This window comes from Dendronephthya gigantea, unplaced genomic scaffold (assembly GCF_004324835.1).
Source record: "Dendronephthya gigantea isolate DGI-Jeju-01 unplaced genomic scaffold, DenGig_1.0 000009F, whole genome shotgun sequence".
NCBI classification, from domain to species: domain Eukaryota; kingdom Metazoa; phylum Cnidaria; class Anthozoa; order Malacalcyonacea; family Nephtheidae; genus Dendronephthya; species Dendronephthya gigantea.
This window is the reverse complement of record NW_021163019.1, coordinates 297,843-313,531: the sequence shown is the minus strand read 5'-3', so window position 1 is coordinate 313,531 and position 15,689 is coordinate 297,843. Positions and strand designations below refer to the sequence as shown.

General features: G+C 36.1%; 1 protein-coding gene across 3 annotated transcripts; it reads left to right on the top strand.

The window, feature by feature from the left end:
- Positions 1-1,950: 1,950 nt before the first annotated feature.
- Positions 1,951-15,140, top strand: LOC114517728 (isoaspartyl peptidase/L-asparaginase-like). 3 transcript variants are annotated; one of them, XM_028537539.1, is made up of 9 exons: positions 1,951-2,193; positions 6,394-6,456; positions 7,035-7,490; positions 7,890-7,948; positions 8,371-8,504; positions 9,984-10,134; positions 10,724-11,026; positions 13,522-13,694; positions 14,388-15,140. In XM_028537539.1, the coding sequence occupies exons 3-9, from the start codon at positions 7,057-7,059 to the stop codon at positions 14,574-14,576; spliced, it is 1,443 nt and encodes a 480-aa protein (XP_028393340.1). In that variant the 5' UTR covers positions 1,951-2,193; positions 6,394-6,456; positions 7,035-7,056; the 3' UTR covers positions 14,577-15,140. The 3 variants fall into 3 exon arrangements, with proteins under 3 accessions (XP_028393340.1, XP_028393339.1, XP_028393341.1); XM_028537538.1 differs by having other exon boundaries at positions 6,391-6,456; XM_028537540.1 differs by lacking the exon at positions 6,394-6,456.
- The last annotated feature ends 549 nt before the right edge of the window (positions 15,141-15,689 follow it).

Sequence of the window (15,689 nt, the reverse complement as noted above, 5' to 3'; positions counted from 1 at the left end):
CGTGACTTTTGTCAATTCCCCCACTTATAATCTTTCGAGGTATTTGGCTAGAATATTGTCTCCTACTCTTGGGAATACTGTCTACACAGTAAAAAACTCCACTCATTTCGCGGAATTTATTAGAGGTGAAACTCTAAACGCAGACCAAGTGCTCGTGTCGTTTGAGGTCGTTCCTTGTTTACCAAAATCCCTGTCAATCTTGCCATCGAAGTTGCTGAAAAAAAGACTCACAGAAGATGTTTCTTTATCACAAAGAGCATCGTTGCCTGCGGAGGATACAATCCATCTTTTATGCTTTTGTCTCAATACGACTTATTTTTCGTTCGAAGGCAACTATTACCAGCAGGTTTTTGGGACAGCGATGGGATCCCCGGTCTCGGCAGTTATTGCTAACCTAGTAATGGAAGATGTCGAGCAAAGAGCTTTGGCCTCTAGTCCGGTCAAACCTTTGTTTTGGAAACGATATGTTGACGATGTGGCCTCTGCGGTTAACAAAAATGAGATCAATAATTTGTTGAAACATTTGAATTCTATTGAGCCATCACCATTCAATTCACTGTAGAGCGCGAGAGTGAGGGAAAGTTGGCTTTTTTGGATACTTATGTTCATAGAAATATGAAGGGCAGTTAGAAACTGACGTTTACCGTAAACCTACACATACGGACAAATATCTATCCTTCTACTCACACCATCCAAAAAGTCATAAAAAGTCGTTGCAAAAACTTTGTTTCAAAGAGCTGAATCGTTAACATCCAATCGCGCTGCTTGGGACAACGAGCGTGATTATGTTCTCAGTGTACTGAGAGAGAACAATTATCCACGAAACTTTTTTAATGATTGTCTAAAATCCACGAAACTTTTTAAATGATTGTCTAAAATCCCTGTCTCGACTAGATTCAATTCCTCAGAGGGTGATTCCTCAAAAACAGATTTTGCTATTGTCCCAAACAATCAGGGAATTGCAGAACCAATCATGAGGATCCTGAATAATTGTGGTATAAAAGTTGCCTTAAGACCCTTTCAGACACTGGGACAGATTTTCGCGAAACCCTAGGATCGCGTAGCGACTAGACAAAAAACTCATGCTGTATACTCTATACCATGTGGTGATTACGAGAAAGAATATCTAGGTCAAACAAAACGCCAGTTCGGGACACGTTTAAAAGAACATCAAAAGGCCGTTTCGAACTTAGACAGTTCAAAATCAGCCTTGGCGGAACACGTGTGTCAAACTAACCATAACGTTGGGTGGAACGATTCAAAAGTAATGATCGTTATGGACAAATATACCACTAATGATCGTTATGGACGAAGGCGTTGTTTGGAAGCCTGGCATATTAATGCGAGTCTTTGTGCCCTTAATAAGGATGACGGAAGCTCTTTGCCAAAAGGATATTTACATCTGATTTATAGATGACGTCATTTTAAGAGTATATAAGGAACCGAGTTTAAACATCAGATCACCCCTGATGAAGACACTAGACGGAGTGTTGAAACTTTGGGTCGTGAAAGTTAATATTTGTGTGGTGATTACTTTTATTTATTAAAACCAGAGTAGCGATAATTACGATGGATTATATACCTGGTTGCCGTGAACTCATTAACTTCAATCTCAAAATCTCCTAGCCATGTTCGCCATCGAAGCGCTTGATTTCCTCTGATTTCTTCGTCAGGATTGAATGGTGGCATTGGAGTCACCAACGAAGCCATTGTCGTTTATTTAAATTTCTATCCTCGTCGCCATTGTTCAATTTTGAAATACATATATTATGCCGGCGATACTGCAGATTAGATTCGGTTTACTCCGAAATTGAGCACCGCGGTGAGTTTTCGTTATAGTTTTAAACTGGCATTAAAACTAACTGTGTTAAACCATGTTCAACCCGGGTTGATTCGCTTATAATTATAGTGTTAACTGACAGGGCTTTATTAAAACGTATAGCGCCGTAGTTATTTTTTGCTTTCCTTCATTCCATGCATACATAGTTTTCAAAAATTCCTTTAAGACAATTTGTTCTAGCTGGTTGCAGATGATTGCTCAAAACAAAAGCAAGTCCTTGCAGTTGCGTGAGAAGGATATCGAAAGTGTATCTAAGAAGCTATTAAGAAGTGCTCAAATGCTATTTCCACGGCAACTTAACGATCCAAACATCGTTTGACCATCCAGAAGTGTCGGAGATATAGATCTATATCGTAAGTAATAATAATTTATTGTATTTTTGAAGCAAATTGCGGGGCCGGGAGGCTTTCGGTATATTTTACCAATGCTAATTCTTGTAATCCGCTAATTCGCTAATTCTTGCGCGTTCAAGACTGAGTCTTTCAGCACTTTGATCACGAGGTTTAACAGAGCAAATTGCGGTCTGCGATACTCGCCATAACAATGCAGAAGATATAAAAGAGAAAAGCTTTCACGATTGCTAAAGTGAAATCAGTGACGATAATATCCCAATACTTCTGGCATTTCAACACTTATACAATAAGCGGAATCTTAGTAGCAATCTCTCACAATCAGACTCACGTCAGGAAATTTGTAAATTGAACAAGATATCAACTCTTAAAGATAATTTACTTACGAAATTGTCTATTTTTAATGTGTCTGTGTAGCAAACACTTCAGTGAATCCCTTAATGCCAAATTCAAGTGTAGTTTAGCAAATGCGAGTATTAGTGAAATTATGTTGTCATAAATTGAGCATTTAGGGAATCGACAGTGAAAGTTATCAAAGCCCTTAAAGGTATTAAATGACTTTTTACGTGTAAAGGTTTCAATCAAGAGTATTTAAATGTTTTTTATGCTACTGTAGCTAGCTTTCGTGAACGTGGCTGTTGAAATCTCTTCTTCTCGATCTCATCTGCAGCATCGATTTGAGAACTGTAAAAATGTGACTAAAAATAATGAATAATTGTCTCCATGCAGGAAGAAGACAACACAGCTGTTAATCACAACAGTACTATGTGATCATATCTTTTGGTAAAACACCCGCAGAGTGCATAAAAAAGAACTAATCTTTGTAATTCAAATGAGATGTCACTAACCATTGTAGTAATTGCCATAAAAAATGAATAAAACGCAGGACGTGAATGTCCTTGAATTATTAAAGCCGCATCCACACGGACGATTTATGTCTGCGATTTTTTCTTCATATAGAGTATGTTACTGAGTCAATTATGTTCAAGCCGATTATAAGCTAAATATATGTGTCAAAATGTACTCAATATCATGATACGCCGCCTGTCTGCTGATGCTGAAGGGCTAAATTGAATAACTTTTAAATTGGTAATGCTTGGTTTGTTTTCAATTGAGAGTCCTTGAAACCAAACATAATAACAAGATTATTCTCTGTCTGCGACGCAAATTACTCTCACATAATCTGGATGTGAAGTCCGTAATGCAAACAAAAGCAATATTTTCAGCAGCTGAATCTCCTTGTTTATGATTTACCATAATATTATATGTTTCTGAATCATCAAAGACAGATCGAAATTTTACGGATAAACTGAGCGTTTAAAATTTCAAGAATTTTAAACATGGCTTACAGAACGTCAAATGGTTGGTAATGGTGCTTTTTTTTAACCACAGGGCGACACGTAAATAGTATTTACTTACAGTGAATTTACGGTTACTTAAAATAGATTAAACCAGCTTACACTCTATACATTAAAATTTTAAACTTTAAAGTGCCTTTAAATCATCGGTTGAGCTACAGTAGGGTTTGTCAGAATAAATTAAACGGCTTAAATTTAAATTTAAAATACCTTAAAGAAGCAATGGTATCGTTTGTTCAGATAGCTAATTTGACTTGATATTTGCTACAATAATTTATTTAATTAGTCTTAAGGCCGTATCACACGATGTCATTTTTCTTGCAAAATTACATTGAAATGCAATTCTGCATTTGAGAAATTTATTTGATTCCTTTTGAGTAATTGTAATAGACGAAGCGACGAACTATAAAATACCTAAGAAGAGGGATTTTATGAGTAAAATTGCAGTAAAGTTCCCTCTACATATATCATGTATCAGAGATTATAATTCTTCGGGCCATGCGCGGGTTAACACCGGAATAAACTTTTGACAAAAACTTTCGTGTTTTTGTCTGTTTTAGGCAGGGGCGTGCTGGGTCTTCAAGAAGAACAACGAATGAGTAACATTTTAGGGGCCCAAGGGCGCGATCCAAACAAAAACAAACTAGACAAACTGTCTCCACTTTATTATACTGTATGACGCTAAGGTTGCAGGGATACTAGTACTTCAAGTAACCTTACACGGTGAGGCGATTCTGTAACGAGACGCTAACTTTGGCCACGTACTTGATATGCAAATAAAATAGCTCTTAATAATACAGGTCTAGGACATCATGATTTAGCTAATACACAACTCTTCTATAAAGGTTGCTTTTATAAACTGTTGTGTATTTAACACTTTTTCAAATTTCAATTTATAGTCTAAACGGCCCATTATGCCAGGGGCCCATTATGCCAGGGGCCCACAACGAGTTCCCATTGTCTCGACCCTGGCCAGCACGCCCCTGGTTTTAGGTAGTTTCTATACCAGGGGCGGATCTAGAGGTAGTGAAACTTAGTCACGCGACTAAGGTAACAATTGCACTGATATACTAATTCAAAACATTTCCAAGTATTCTAGTTAAAAATATTCCATACAGTGTCAGACGTGTGCGTATTAATTTTCAAATGCTCTCCCGATTAAGTCCAGTTATATATCTCATGCATCGCTTGAGCCAGCGTGCAGATTGGTCAAAAAAGCGGCTGCGTGAAATGTCTGCGTGAATTTTGACTAAATTTTGGCGTAAAATTCTCGCGTTCTGTTTGGCTGTCTAAAGAAAACCTCTGGCTTCTCACTGGCTTGATGCGTTTGACTATTTCGCTGCGTGGGGTAATCTAGTCAACCTCAATCAATATATAGGAATAATAATGGCATTTTAGTTCGCAAAGTTTCAAATTTGTTGAAGATTTTGTATCCAATATCCATCGCTCATACGAATTGATAATGCCAATCTACGATTCGATCTGAATTTTAGCGGAAACGAGTATTATAGAATTTCAGTGATGGAAATAAATTATATGTCTATTTCTTCAGGCTAGGGGATTTTGCATGCATGTATTTCTGGTACAATAATAATGAACTCAATATGTGTTGTGGTACAATAAATATATGAGCTAGGTTTGTCATTGTATTTGGATATATTTGCGGTTCCTAGAATCTCATATTATGTAATATTTACATCAGCCGAAGCTTTCCTGTCAGAATTTTTATCTAACTAGCCAGTTTACAGAGTTGCAAAAAAGCTGCGGGTACGCGGGTGACACCCGGAGGAAGGTTTGCTTTGAATGAAGTTTGTGAGGAAGGTTCAAAGTTGAACACTCTAATTGATCACATGCATGTACCAAAAAACCAAATATTTCGTTATGCTGGCTGCCATTTGACTCAGTGTCGTAACGTAATTTTGAGGAAAGTTTTCAAAACTTGAAATCCTACCGGAGGAAGGTTGAACTCTTTTTGCAACTCTGCCAGTTTAGCACACAGATTTACAAATTTCTTTGCTAAAACAAGTCGCAGCTTAAAGCTTATAAAAGCATAGTTTGTCGCATGCTGTGGTGTAATTTGATCTGTAATATGCCCATGAATTAATATTTGTGAAATATTTTGTGAAGTTTTAGTATTGTGATTAATTTTCTTTTGAAAATAAAAAATGCGCAAAAGAGGTGAAAAAATTGTTTTCCTAAGAGCCTGAATGTTTCCCGAGACGAAGTCGAGAGGAACATTGAGACTCGAGGGAAAACAAAACTCACTATTCCCCGAGGTGGTGTGCATTTTACACACTTATAACGAAAACATACATGTTACACAACAATTTCATTTAAAAAAGAAACTCACTTTGTTATGACAAGAAGCGGCCAACAATTTTTCACTTGTTTTCCTCGCGGGAAACATTGTATTTATTTAAAGTCATGTGAACCAATCAGATTTAAAGTACACAGCATCTATATAACAACATCAGTTACTGGCTGATACAACTTTTAAATACTTCTTCAAAACAACTTTGAGCTTATTTGATTTCAACAAAAAGTTAGTCGCAGTAATTGAATTGCTCAAAAGACGTTTTTATCAATAAATTTGAAAAAACCTTTGCATACTGCAAGAAATTGATCAAATGAGTAAATAAATTCAGCAACTGAGCAGAAAGAGATTTTTCGAATGTGCCTTTAGCTATAATGACACGATTGTATATGAAATATATCCGATTATCAAAATGTGTTAATACTATCTGTCAACCCCGTAGTATCACTCACTTTCAGTGATTATCTGTTGCAGTGGCTTTAGAAAGTTTTTCGAGATTAACTGATTTGATTTTCTATTCTTTTACAGAAGAAAATTGCAGCACCAGAATACAGCTGTAGCTTAAAGTCAACGAATTAAAAACAAGTGGTCTAGGTAGGCGGAGTTTTTTAACAATAAGAACGTCTTTTAGTAAACTCTGGCCCACTATTCTTTAAGTATTACGTGTTTACTTACAGTCGGAAATTAATTTTAATGTGTGATGGATAAGGTTCAACAACAACTGCGCTGCCTTTCATTGTGCTCAGACTTACAACGAGGCGGGGAACGTGCCTGGCAGAGAATGTGATAAATTTGAAGAAGAACAATGATCAAAGATTTACCAAGTCGTTTCATAATGTGACTATCGAAAGTAAATTGTGACCTTTTCTACCATCTTCCTGCTCTGAAAGCACTATGTACTGGTCTTTCCTTTCCCGAAATCGCACTTAAGACATTTCGTATTCTTCGGTCAATACATAACGTTCTTCTGAGTGGCTCTTTCGTTCCGCCATCTTAAATGTATTTTGTGCCAAGCGCGTTGCCTGTTTTCCGTCGGTGTCGCTTCGCGCTTGTCCTCCATGCAGACAAGAATTACAAAACTTGAAACAAAAATTACGTAGTTAATATAAACCAAAAATACGCCCAGGGGGCGAGGACGTGATGAAATTTCATTATTTTAAATTTATTTTCAGCTACTAGAAAAGGTGATCCATAATGGCAGAAGCACCATCGCCACAAGTTGAAAAAGCAGAACAGGGTATTGTCAAAGAGGATCTCTGTGATGCAGGTTTTGGTGGTAACTTTGAGATCATTATCGACGGCGCAATTATTAACGAGCGGTCATCAGACAGAGAAAATCTTGGCGCATCATACGAAATATGCAAGAAAATTGATCAGGCTATTATAAAAGTCCTGGGTGGCATAAGAAAGGATCACCATTTTGGGGAAATTCAAATGGGATGTCTTCTTGTCCTACTGCATTGTTTTACGGACGAAAAATTTTCCCAGGTTTTCGAAGATATTACATCAGGAGAAATGAAGGAAAAATTACGGCTGGAACTTTTAAATAATGGAATTAGAACAGAAAGATTGGTGGTTAATATTAGAAATAGGGAAGAAGTTGAAACAACGAACGCAGCTATACAGAGGTACAGTAAAACAGCCACGTATGCGCGTAAGAGTATCACATGTTGTTACAACAACTTCTTATATCATCAGACTTGTTACGATGATGTCCAACTAGTCTGATAAAGACATGAACATCTATAAAAATATTGCTCTGATCTTGTGTTGCTGAGTTTGTAGCGACGTTGTTATATCATTAGGGCCGGCTGCGGAACATAAAATTTTTGGGTGGCAATGAAATTAAAAAAATATATATGCACACTGTTAGATTTTCCACTTGATTATGAAGTTATTTACAATGATGTGAGAGCATTTGCCGTGAATTCACGAATTCGTTTCATTAAAAGCATCGTTTGATTACAACCAGGGAATACTGCATGGTAACATGAAATATATTTAAATTCTACTTTATTACACCGTAGGCGATTAGAGAAAAAAGAAAATCAGGAGCCAGCAGACGGAGGGACTGCCTCGAGATCAGGTAAAAAGATGAGAAAACTAGTTAAGAGTGTAGATGAACAAAGTCGGAGATGACCTATAGGCCATAGTTAAGAGCTTTATTGTATTCATTTTGAAATCAGTGGTGTTTCTTGCAAACTGATTGAGTTTGTTTAATTTTTTGTATGATTTCAAAATGAATATAATAATGTGGAAATTGCCCTTCCAGTCGTGAAATCAAACTTACCATTATTAATTGGGAAAGGGTGCATAATTGAAAAGAGTGTGCTGGGAAAGTTAGGCAGAAGGTCTTGCTTGACTTGTGATTTTGTAACCTTTAGAGTACACTTTTTGTCAATGTCGCCGTACGTGGTAAAAGAGCGCAGGCCTAAGGGCCTGAGGCTAAAGTTAATGTACCAACTTTTTTAGCGTAATATTAACTGCATTACCTGACTATTTTTTTAGAATTCATTCCACAGATCATTGTCCAGGGTGGAGCGTATTCTCAGAAACCTCATCATATGTGTATTAGTATTAAAGACAACGAGTATCTAGAAATAATAAAGGACTCGGCAAAAGCAGGGAATAACATTTTACAGGTAACTTGCATGACGATTATTTTCAGTATTAATAACCGTGAAATATAACATCAGACGCATCATACACCTTCCGAAGTTTTATGTATTAAAAGCGTTCACTAGTTTTTGCACGCGAATATTTTAATTTGATTTTCTCTTGTAAATGAAATTATGATCTTGTCTATAACGTAACACATTCAGATTTATAGTGACATACATCAGTGAGAAAATCGAAGTTGTGTTTATCCACAAAAGAATGATTTTTAAAGCTGTGTCGGCTGAAATAATATCAAGTGTAAAATCTTCCAACTTTATTATTCACTATAAACTCAGTCGAAAATTTGGTCTTGTTAACTTGTTGAAACGTAAAATGTCCTGACCAGATTCGAGTTTGCCTCTAATGTATTGAAAAAATTATGAATATATTTCCACATTTATGAAATATAAATTTTTCATCAAAATTTTACAAAATGGCAGTGGTGCATTTACGTTTGAAAATGCAAATTTTTGTGTCAACCAATCAAGAGCCAACAATGGCACATGCGAATGACGTCATGATTTGAAGTCCATTGCATAATAGAGGATGACTTTGATTTTGCACTTGCACATCGTGGATTTATATATCCGAGCGGAATTAGTACCCTCACCAGCGGGGATTTATCTAGTATAACTTTAGCCTGGCCTGAAGGCCTTAAGGTCCCTGGCTACGTCCCTGATCTAACAAAATAAGCTTAGAATACAGTTTATGAGATTTGCAGAACCAGAGTAAGTCAGAATAAATTTATTCAGCTCTAACTTGCAATCATATTGGTAGATCTTTGTGTAAAAATTTTCTTAGAAATGAAAAGCCGATAGCGTTGTTATTAAAGTATTTTGAATTGGAAATTCAGCCGCGTAATCTATTCTGACTTATCCTGAATAGGCCACTGGTTTATGATGAGTACCAGAGATTGTGGAACGCCATATTTAAATACTATACGCCACGTACTCCCCGCTCTGTATATTTTACTTTCTCTGTGAGTTACAATTTCCATTTACTGTAAAAACCGTCTTAAAGACCGTTGGCGGTCCGGATTATAGAAATGTGAACGCAACTAAGCAATTTGTTTAGCTAAAAACTTACAATCTACTTTTCGGAGGTTTTAAAAAATGTGACTATACCTTCTTTGGTAGCTTCTTCCTTTCTCCGGCTAAGATGGGCTAAAACGCATATATTATATACCACTTATCAACCGAATTCACATTCAGCACTTATTAAATCTTTTGGAAAGAATATCTAACTTATATTGAACAAAATTACAATGATGTTTTGATTACAATGATGAAATTTCGATTTTTGTTGCCGATTGTTTTTGCGTATTAAAAGCGTGTCATTGTCAAATTTATCTCAATTCGTATGTAATAAACGAATTACTTCATGGTTGCCTTGTTTGTACGTACGCACTCGCTAACCATGAAATAATTTATATTCACCCCGCGCTACCATTATATATTTCATAGAACAACGGGACGGCGATTGATGCGGTAGAGGCAGCAGTTCGTATTTTGGAAGACAGCGAATATTTTAATACTGGTTGCGGATCATTATTGACCAACGATGGTGAAGTTGAATGTGACGCTATGATCATGGATGGAAACACGTTAAACACTGGTACACAATTTCCTGTGCATGCATGCGAGTTTATTCATAGCATGAAGAGATTGCCGAAGATTAGCCGACATTATGCATATTTTCCTTCGATCAATAAATTGAAAATAGCTCTAGCTCTAAATTGAAAAAGATTTTAGTGCTCGCATTATCTTTCAGAAATACGGCATGCTCATTATTTGTCACAGAATAGGAAAATCGACAAAGAAAAATCTGCATAACTTTTCTTCAAACTATATAGACGAAAATAATCCACTCTCTTTCCAAAAGTATGATTAATGGTAATCATAATTCAGTATTGCCATACTGTTATTTTGTATAATTCTTCAAGGACATGGTTGTCGCGAACATTAGAGGAATGTCTATTCTGCAAAGGGTTAGGGTCCTTATTCTGAGCCTTATTGGCTTCAAGATATAAGCAAAACTGCCAGTTAATAGAGTGAAACTCATAAGACCTTTGAATAATGAAAATCCTAAACTATATTCTTATACTACGAAGCTATGTTATACTAAAAGGCTCTTATAATACGAAACATTAAGATTATCATATCCAAGATTGTCGTGATATATTGATATATTTCTACTTCTACAGGAGCAGTGATATCTGGACGCCATTTCAAAAATCCAGTTTCACTCGCCAAACTAATCATGAGTGATACCGACCATTGTGCCCTAAGTGGTGAAGGAGCGCTGAAATTTGCTGTAGAGAAAGGATTTCCCATTTTTGATCAGCCTCAAATGATCGCCGATCATGTAAAAGAATTAAAAATTCCATATTCGAAACTTCGTGATTATATTCGCAACCGCTATAAAGGACTTCCTTCACAGCCCAGTGATACCGTGTCGGCTATTGCTATGGATGAAAATGGTCATTTGGCTTGCGCGACGTCAACAGGTATCTGCCTTTTGTGTCCTTACTAAAATCTTGGACAAAACCCATAAAACAACAGGCTGATCATGTAATTTGTATATATGCTATTCTCTCAGAAAATAGGAAACCATTTTATGGGAGTTTAAAATATTTTTTAAAAAATTGAGCTAAAAGCAGAGTCATCTGCTGCATTATGTCAACGTGACCGCCGCATGCACAACAAATTTTAAAGCTTTTTTGCTAGTCATAGCAGAACTCGCAGCATTTCCCGAAATGTATTCCCACATGGCTGCCAAACATGCGTGATTTAGCGCTAATTTTAGGAATCCAATATGGTCCACTCTAAGAAAGGAATTGGAATCGTTATAAATTTTAACGATGATCAACCACTGAACTGAAATTTGAGGGAACTCGAGATGCTTATGATGGTCATCCTATGTTAAAAGTATATATTATCCTAACATATTGTTGATATTAGGTTCCGGATTTAAAAGATACGACAAATTTTTATTCTTACCTTGAATATTTTAATTCACAAATTTCTTCTGCTTTTTTCCCTCATTCGCGGAGATCTACCAGCCAACAAGACTTTGTATTTTAATATGGTATGGTTTAAAAAACGACTATTCTTACATAGAATATCTCAGTTCACAAATACCAAAAATATAGTCAAGAAATTAGTTCGTTTCTGCCTAGATTATATCACCATCAACCTCAAGTATGGCATCGCGAATATTTTTCAAATTCTGTTTTTGTGGGTTACCAAACCTTAGTTTTGTTTTCCTCTGCTTTTGCCTCATTTACGCAGATCCACCAACCAAGCGATCTGGGTTCCTTCTGCTGATTTTCTTCAATTTTCCTCTTTATGAACTTTATTATAATGCTAGCCTAGCCATGATCTGCCTAATGAAAAAAAGTTCTGGAGGACAGATAAACCGTGAAACAACTTAATCTGATGTCATCTAAACAGGATCTCACTTGATGTGCTCAACCGTGCAGAATCCCTTCATGATCCCTGCTCACGTGATGGAAAATACACGCGTAAAAACGCACAAGTTGTAACAAGTCTGCGGCAGAGTTGTTACCAGTCTGCTCACAAGATGCAACAAGATTTGTTCGCACTGCTTGCTCCAATTTGTTGTAACAAGTTTGGAACAAACTGTTAACAACTCCTAGCAAGTCTATGGCACTATTAGACTTGTTACAAGATTGTTCTGACAAGTCGTATCAGAGATGATACAAAAAACATTGCTACGAACTTGACTGCAAAAGATTGTAGCGATATTGTCACATCATGTTTGTACCAGACATGTTGGAACAGCCTCAGTGTAGCAAGTCTTTTGACTCAATATGTTTGTTAAAACTTGTTAACAAGTTGTCCCATCTCGTCAACAGCTTGGGACAAGCAGTGCGAACAAATCTTGTTGCAAGCTTGTGAACAAACTTGCTACAAGATATGACATTTTTACGCGTGTACCCTCGTGGTTATTTTCACGTGAATCATGACTTCTTTGTTCACATGATCAATTGGCCACGTGCAACATCATGGTCTTTGTCCACGTGAATCGTGGTTCTTGTTCACTTGACCTATTGTGTCCGCACCCTTTGCTAGCTACATGGGGCGGGGTTATCTACTATCGCGATATTCATTTTTCATCAATTTTGCGGAGTGGTTTTTGATCGCCCATGGCCAGAAATTGCGGACATGGAATATGCAGATTGCCGTAGCAAATATGCATATCTGTTCAAATATTATTCGTTTGCACAACTATAAATTATATTGCGCAATCTTAAATTTCGCAAAATTTAAGAAAATCATTGCATCTTTGCAATTTGCTCCGGTTGTTTCTTGTAATTCGTGTAATATTAAAGATCCTGAGGTAATATTTTGCTGGTAAAACTTTATGTTGGCTCTGCATTTTTATTTTATTTCTACGCTATTACAGTTTTCGTTTTTATGGTATTGAACGTGTTAAATGACCAAAACTTTGTTTTGAAAATGCAGGACGAATACTGATAAAACATTTTGAAATACTATATAAAAATATTAAGATTAACTTGCTCTGCAACGAGCAATTAAGGCAAATTATAATCGACCTACCTAAAGGTGTATTTTTAGCGTTTAGTACTGTGCACATTACAGTTTACTCACGAAGCTTTATTTTGACACCATATGCAAATTTAAGCGGAAGTAGAATGTTAATTATGTCCGAATTTTCTGGCCATGATTATTTTCTTTTAGTTGTTGGTATGAGATATTGCATTACTTTAAGTATTCATTTTCAACAATATTTTACCAGTATTTGAACTAATATAAGTTGCGCCGCGAGCATCGATAAGTGGGTCATTTTTTGTTTATTTTTTTATACTAGTTTCATAATTGTGTTTGTTTATAATCAGGCTCTATCTGTATTAGATTGTGTGATTTGTTTGATAAAATAAAATCAATGCCAGGGAAAAACAGGGAAAAAATCTAAATGGCACTAGATTGAACAACTGGAGCCTGTTCTTATGTTTAGGTGGTGTACCGGGAAGATTGTCTGGTCGTGTCAGTGATGCATCGCTGGTGGGCTGTGGTGGTTACGCAAATAATCGCGGAGCAGCAACCACATCTGGACTAGGAGAATCTTTGATGAAAATGAATCTAGCGAGAGAGGTCGTGTACCTGATGGAAGGTGGAATGAATGCTCAGGTTTGTTTAAAAATTCTAATTAACATAACTAATGTAAGTCCGTATTTTAATAAAGGTGGCACTATACAGTTTATTGATATTAAGCCATTTAAATGTTTGGCTAAGAGACTAACTTTAATATAACTTTTAGACAACATACCTGGAGCCAAAATGTGTTCTAAACTCTGGCTTTGCAACCGTTGCTATAACAACAGACACGCTTCAAAATGGCCGCCAAACAGATTTTAAACGAAATTTTATATCAAAATGTCCAAAAAAATTTTGCATTAAAATTTTAAATTACGTTCGTTTTTACGATAGAAAAGTTCTCAAAAAATTCTGTATTGAGTGATTATTTCCATTGGAAAATTATTTTTATAATCGTTTTAAAAAAATGGCCCTGTTTCAAAACTTTTCTATTTCTAACGATAAAGACTTCGAAGTGTAAAATTTTGATGCCAATAATCGGGGGGTAACCGAACCGTTTTTATTCGGCGGCCATTTCGATATGCCTCTTTTGCTATAGCAATGGTTGTCGAGCGAAAGTTTGAAATAGATTTAGGCTCTAGATACTTTGCCTAAGTTATAATTTCCAGTCATCTGGCGAAATATTTTAAATGGCTTACTATCCCCGTTCAAATGGACAATTTCAAGATACTGTTTAGGAGCCACATTAAATGGAGTGTTCATGAAATGTCTAATTGTCCGCTACAGGATTCTGCAAAAAAAGCTTTGGAAAACATGAAGAAACAATTGAAAGACGTAGGTGGTGTTGTTGCGATTGACAAAAAAGGAAATTTTGGATTGTATTTTACTACTGAAATGATGGGTTGGGCAAGCATCAAATTTAATGAAATGAAATTTGGCTTGAAAAAAGACGAGAATTTTGAAGAAACTATATGATATTTTCAAAGTTCTGGCGTAACCTTTTTTAACTGAAGACGTTCCGTTTTTTAGTTTTTAAGAGAACTAAAAGTGCGTGAATAAGAGCATGTAGTGATTTGTTTGTTGCTTTGACATAGCTAGAAGAACAATTCATGTAATTGTTATATTTGGTAGGTTTACTAATTTGTAGTAACTTTTAGACTTGTGACACACGTGCAGCGTGGTATCAAGTTTTTACCAAAACGTTTCCCATCTTTACATCATTGTCTATGTTCTTACCATTTTATTTGTTTAAAACTGTATTTAAATAATAAACGATAATACGAAGCTGGAGATCGGTTACATTAGAGAAGATGACAATTCGGATAAGTGTTTTCACGGATAATGGCTCCTTGCTGCAGTTACGTCAGTGTAGACAGCAAAATTTTAACCTTTAACGTAAATAATTAATAATGCAGTTTTACTGAAGCAAGAACGCTGATAGACGTGTGCTGCCATAGGCGTTTTATCTCGCCCAAATTATCATAATTTTAAATTTTTAGAAATTTTTAAATTTTTTGTTGTCTCCGAGTAGATTGTTTTGGTGATGAATCAGAATAATGCACAAATTAACCATTTATTACCTTTTTCACCGTTCATAAATAATTCGGTATATTTTGACGAGGAATTATTTTGAGTCATACGACTGTATATTAGGCGTCCTCCCTTGCGCGCAAATATAAGCGAGCAAAGGCCCAATTTAGTTTGCATGGGATCTTTGATGTTGTTAATTATATCCCGAGTTCTTTTCATCTCGTATTGAACATCCTTCCAATCAATTTCTTTGGTCTGAAGTTCTTTACTAAGGAAGTATAGCTTGCCAATAGATTTATGAAGTGCTGTCAGACCTACAATGAACTTTCCTGGCATCAGTTTGTGGTCCACTCCAGCTGTTGTTTCTGCCTGCGATCTCATATATACTTAGCTCATACTCATGAGTTACCAAATCTTCACGATTTCCACCGGGATTGTTTGCCACGTCGATCTGAGTCATGAGGACAACGTCAAATCTTTCAGATATAACATTAAAGGCTTAATTCGTATTTGCATCCCCAACGGCAACGAACAACAATTGTTGTGCAATATGTTTAA

What these genes read in the sequence shown, in the direction of transcription:
- LOC114517728 (XM_028537540.1), top strand. Translation starts at nt 7,057, where the DNA reads ATGGCAGAAGCACCATCGCCACAAGTTGAAAAAGCAGAACAGGGTATT. An exon ending in ACGAACGCAGCTATACAGAG is followed by an intron (nt 7,491 to 7,889) that starts GTACAGTAAAAC and finishes ATTACACCGTAG; the next exon opens with GCGATTAGAGAAAAAAGAAA. An exon ending in CAGGGAATAACATTTTACAG is followed by an intron (nt 8,505 to 9,983) that starts GTAACTTGCATG and finishes TATATTTCATAG; the next exon opens with AACAACGGGACGGCGATTGA.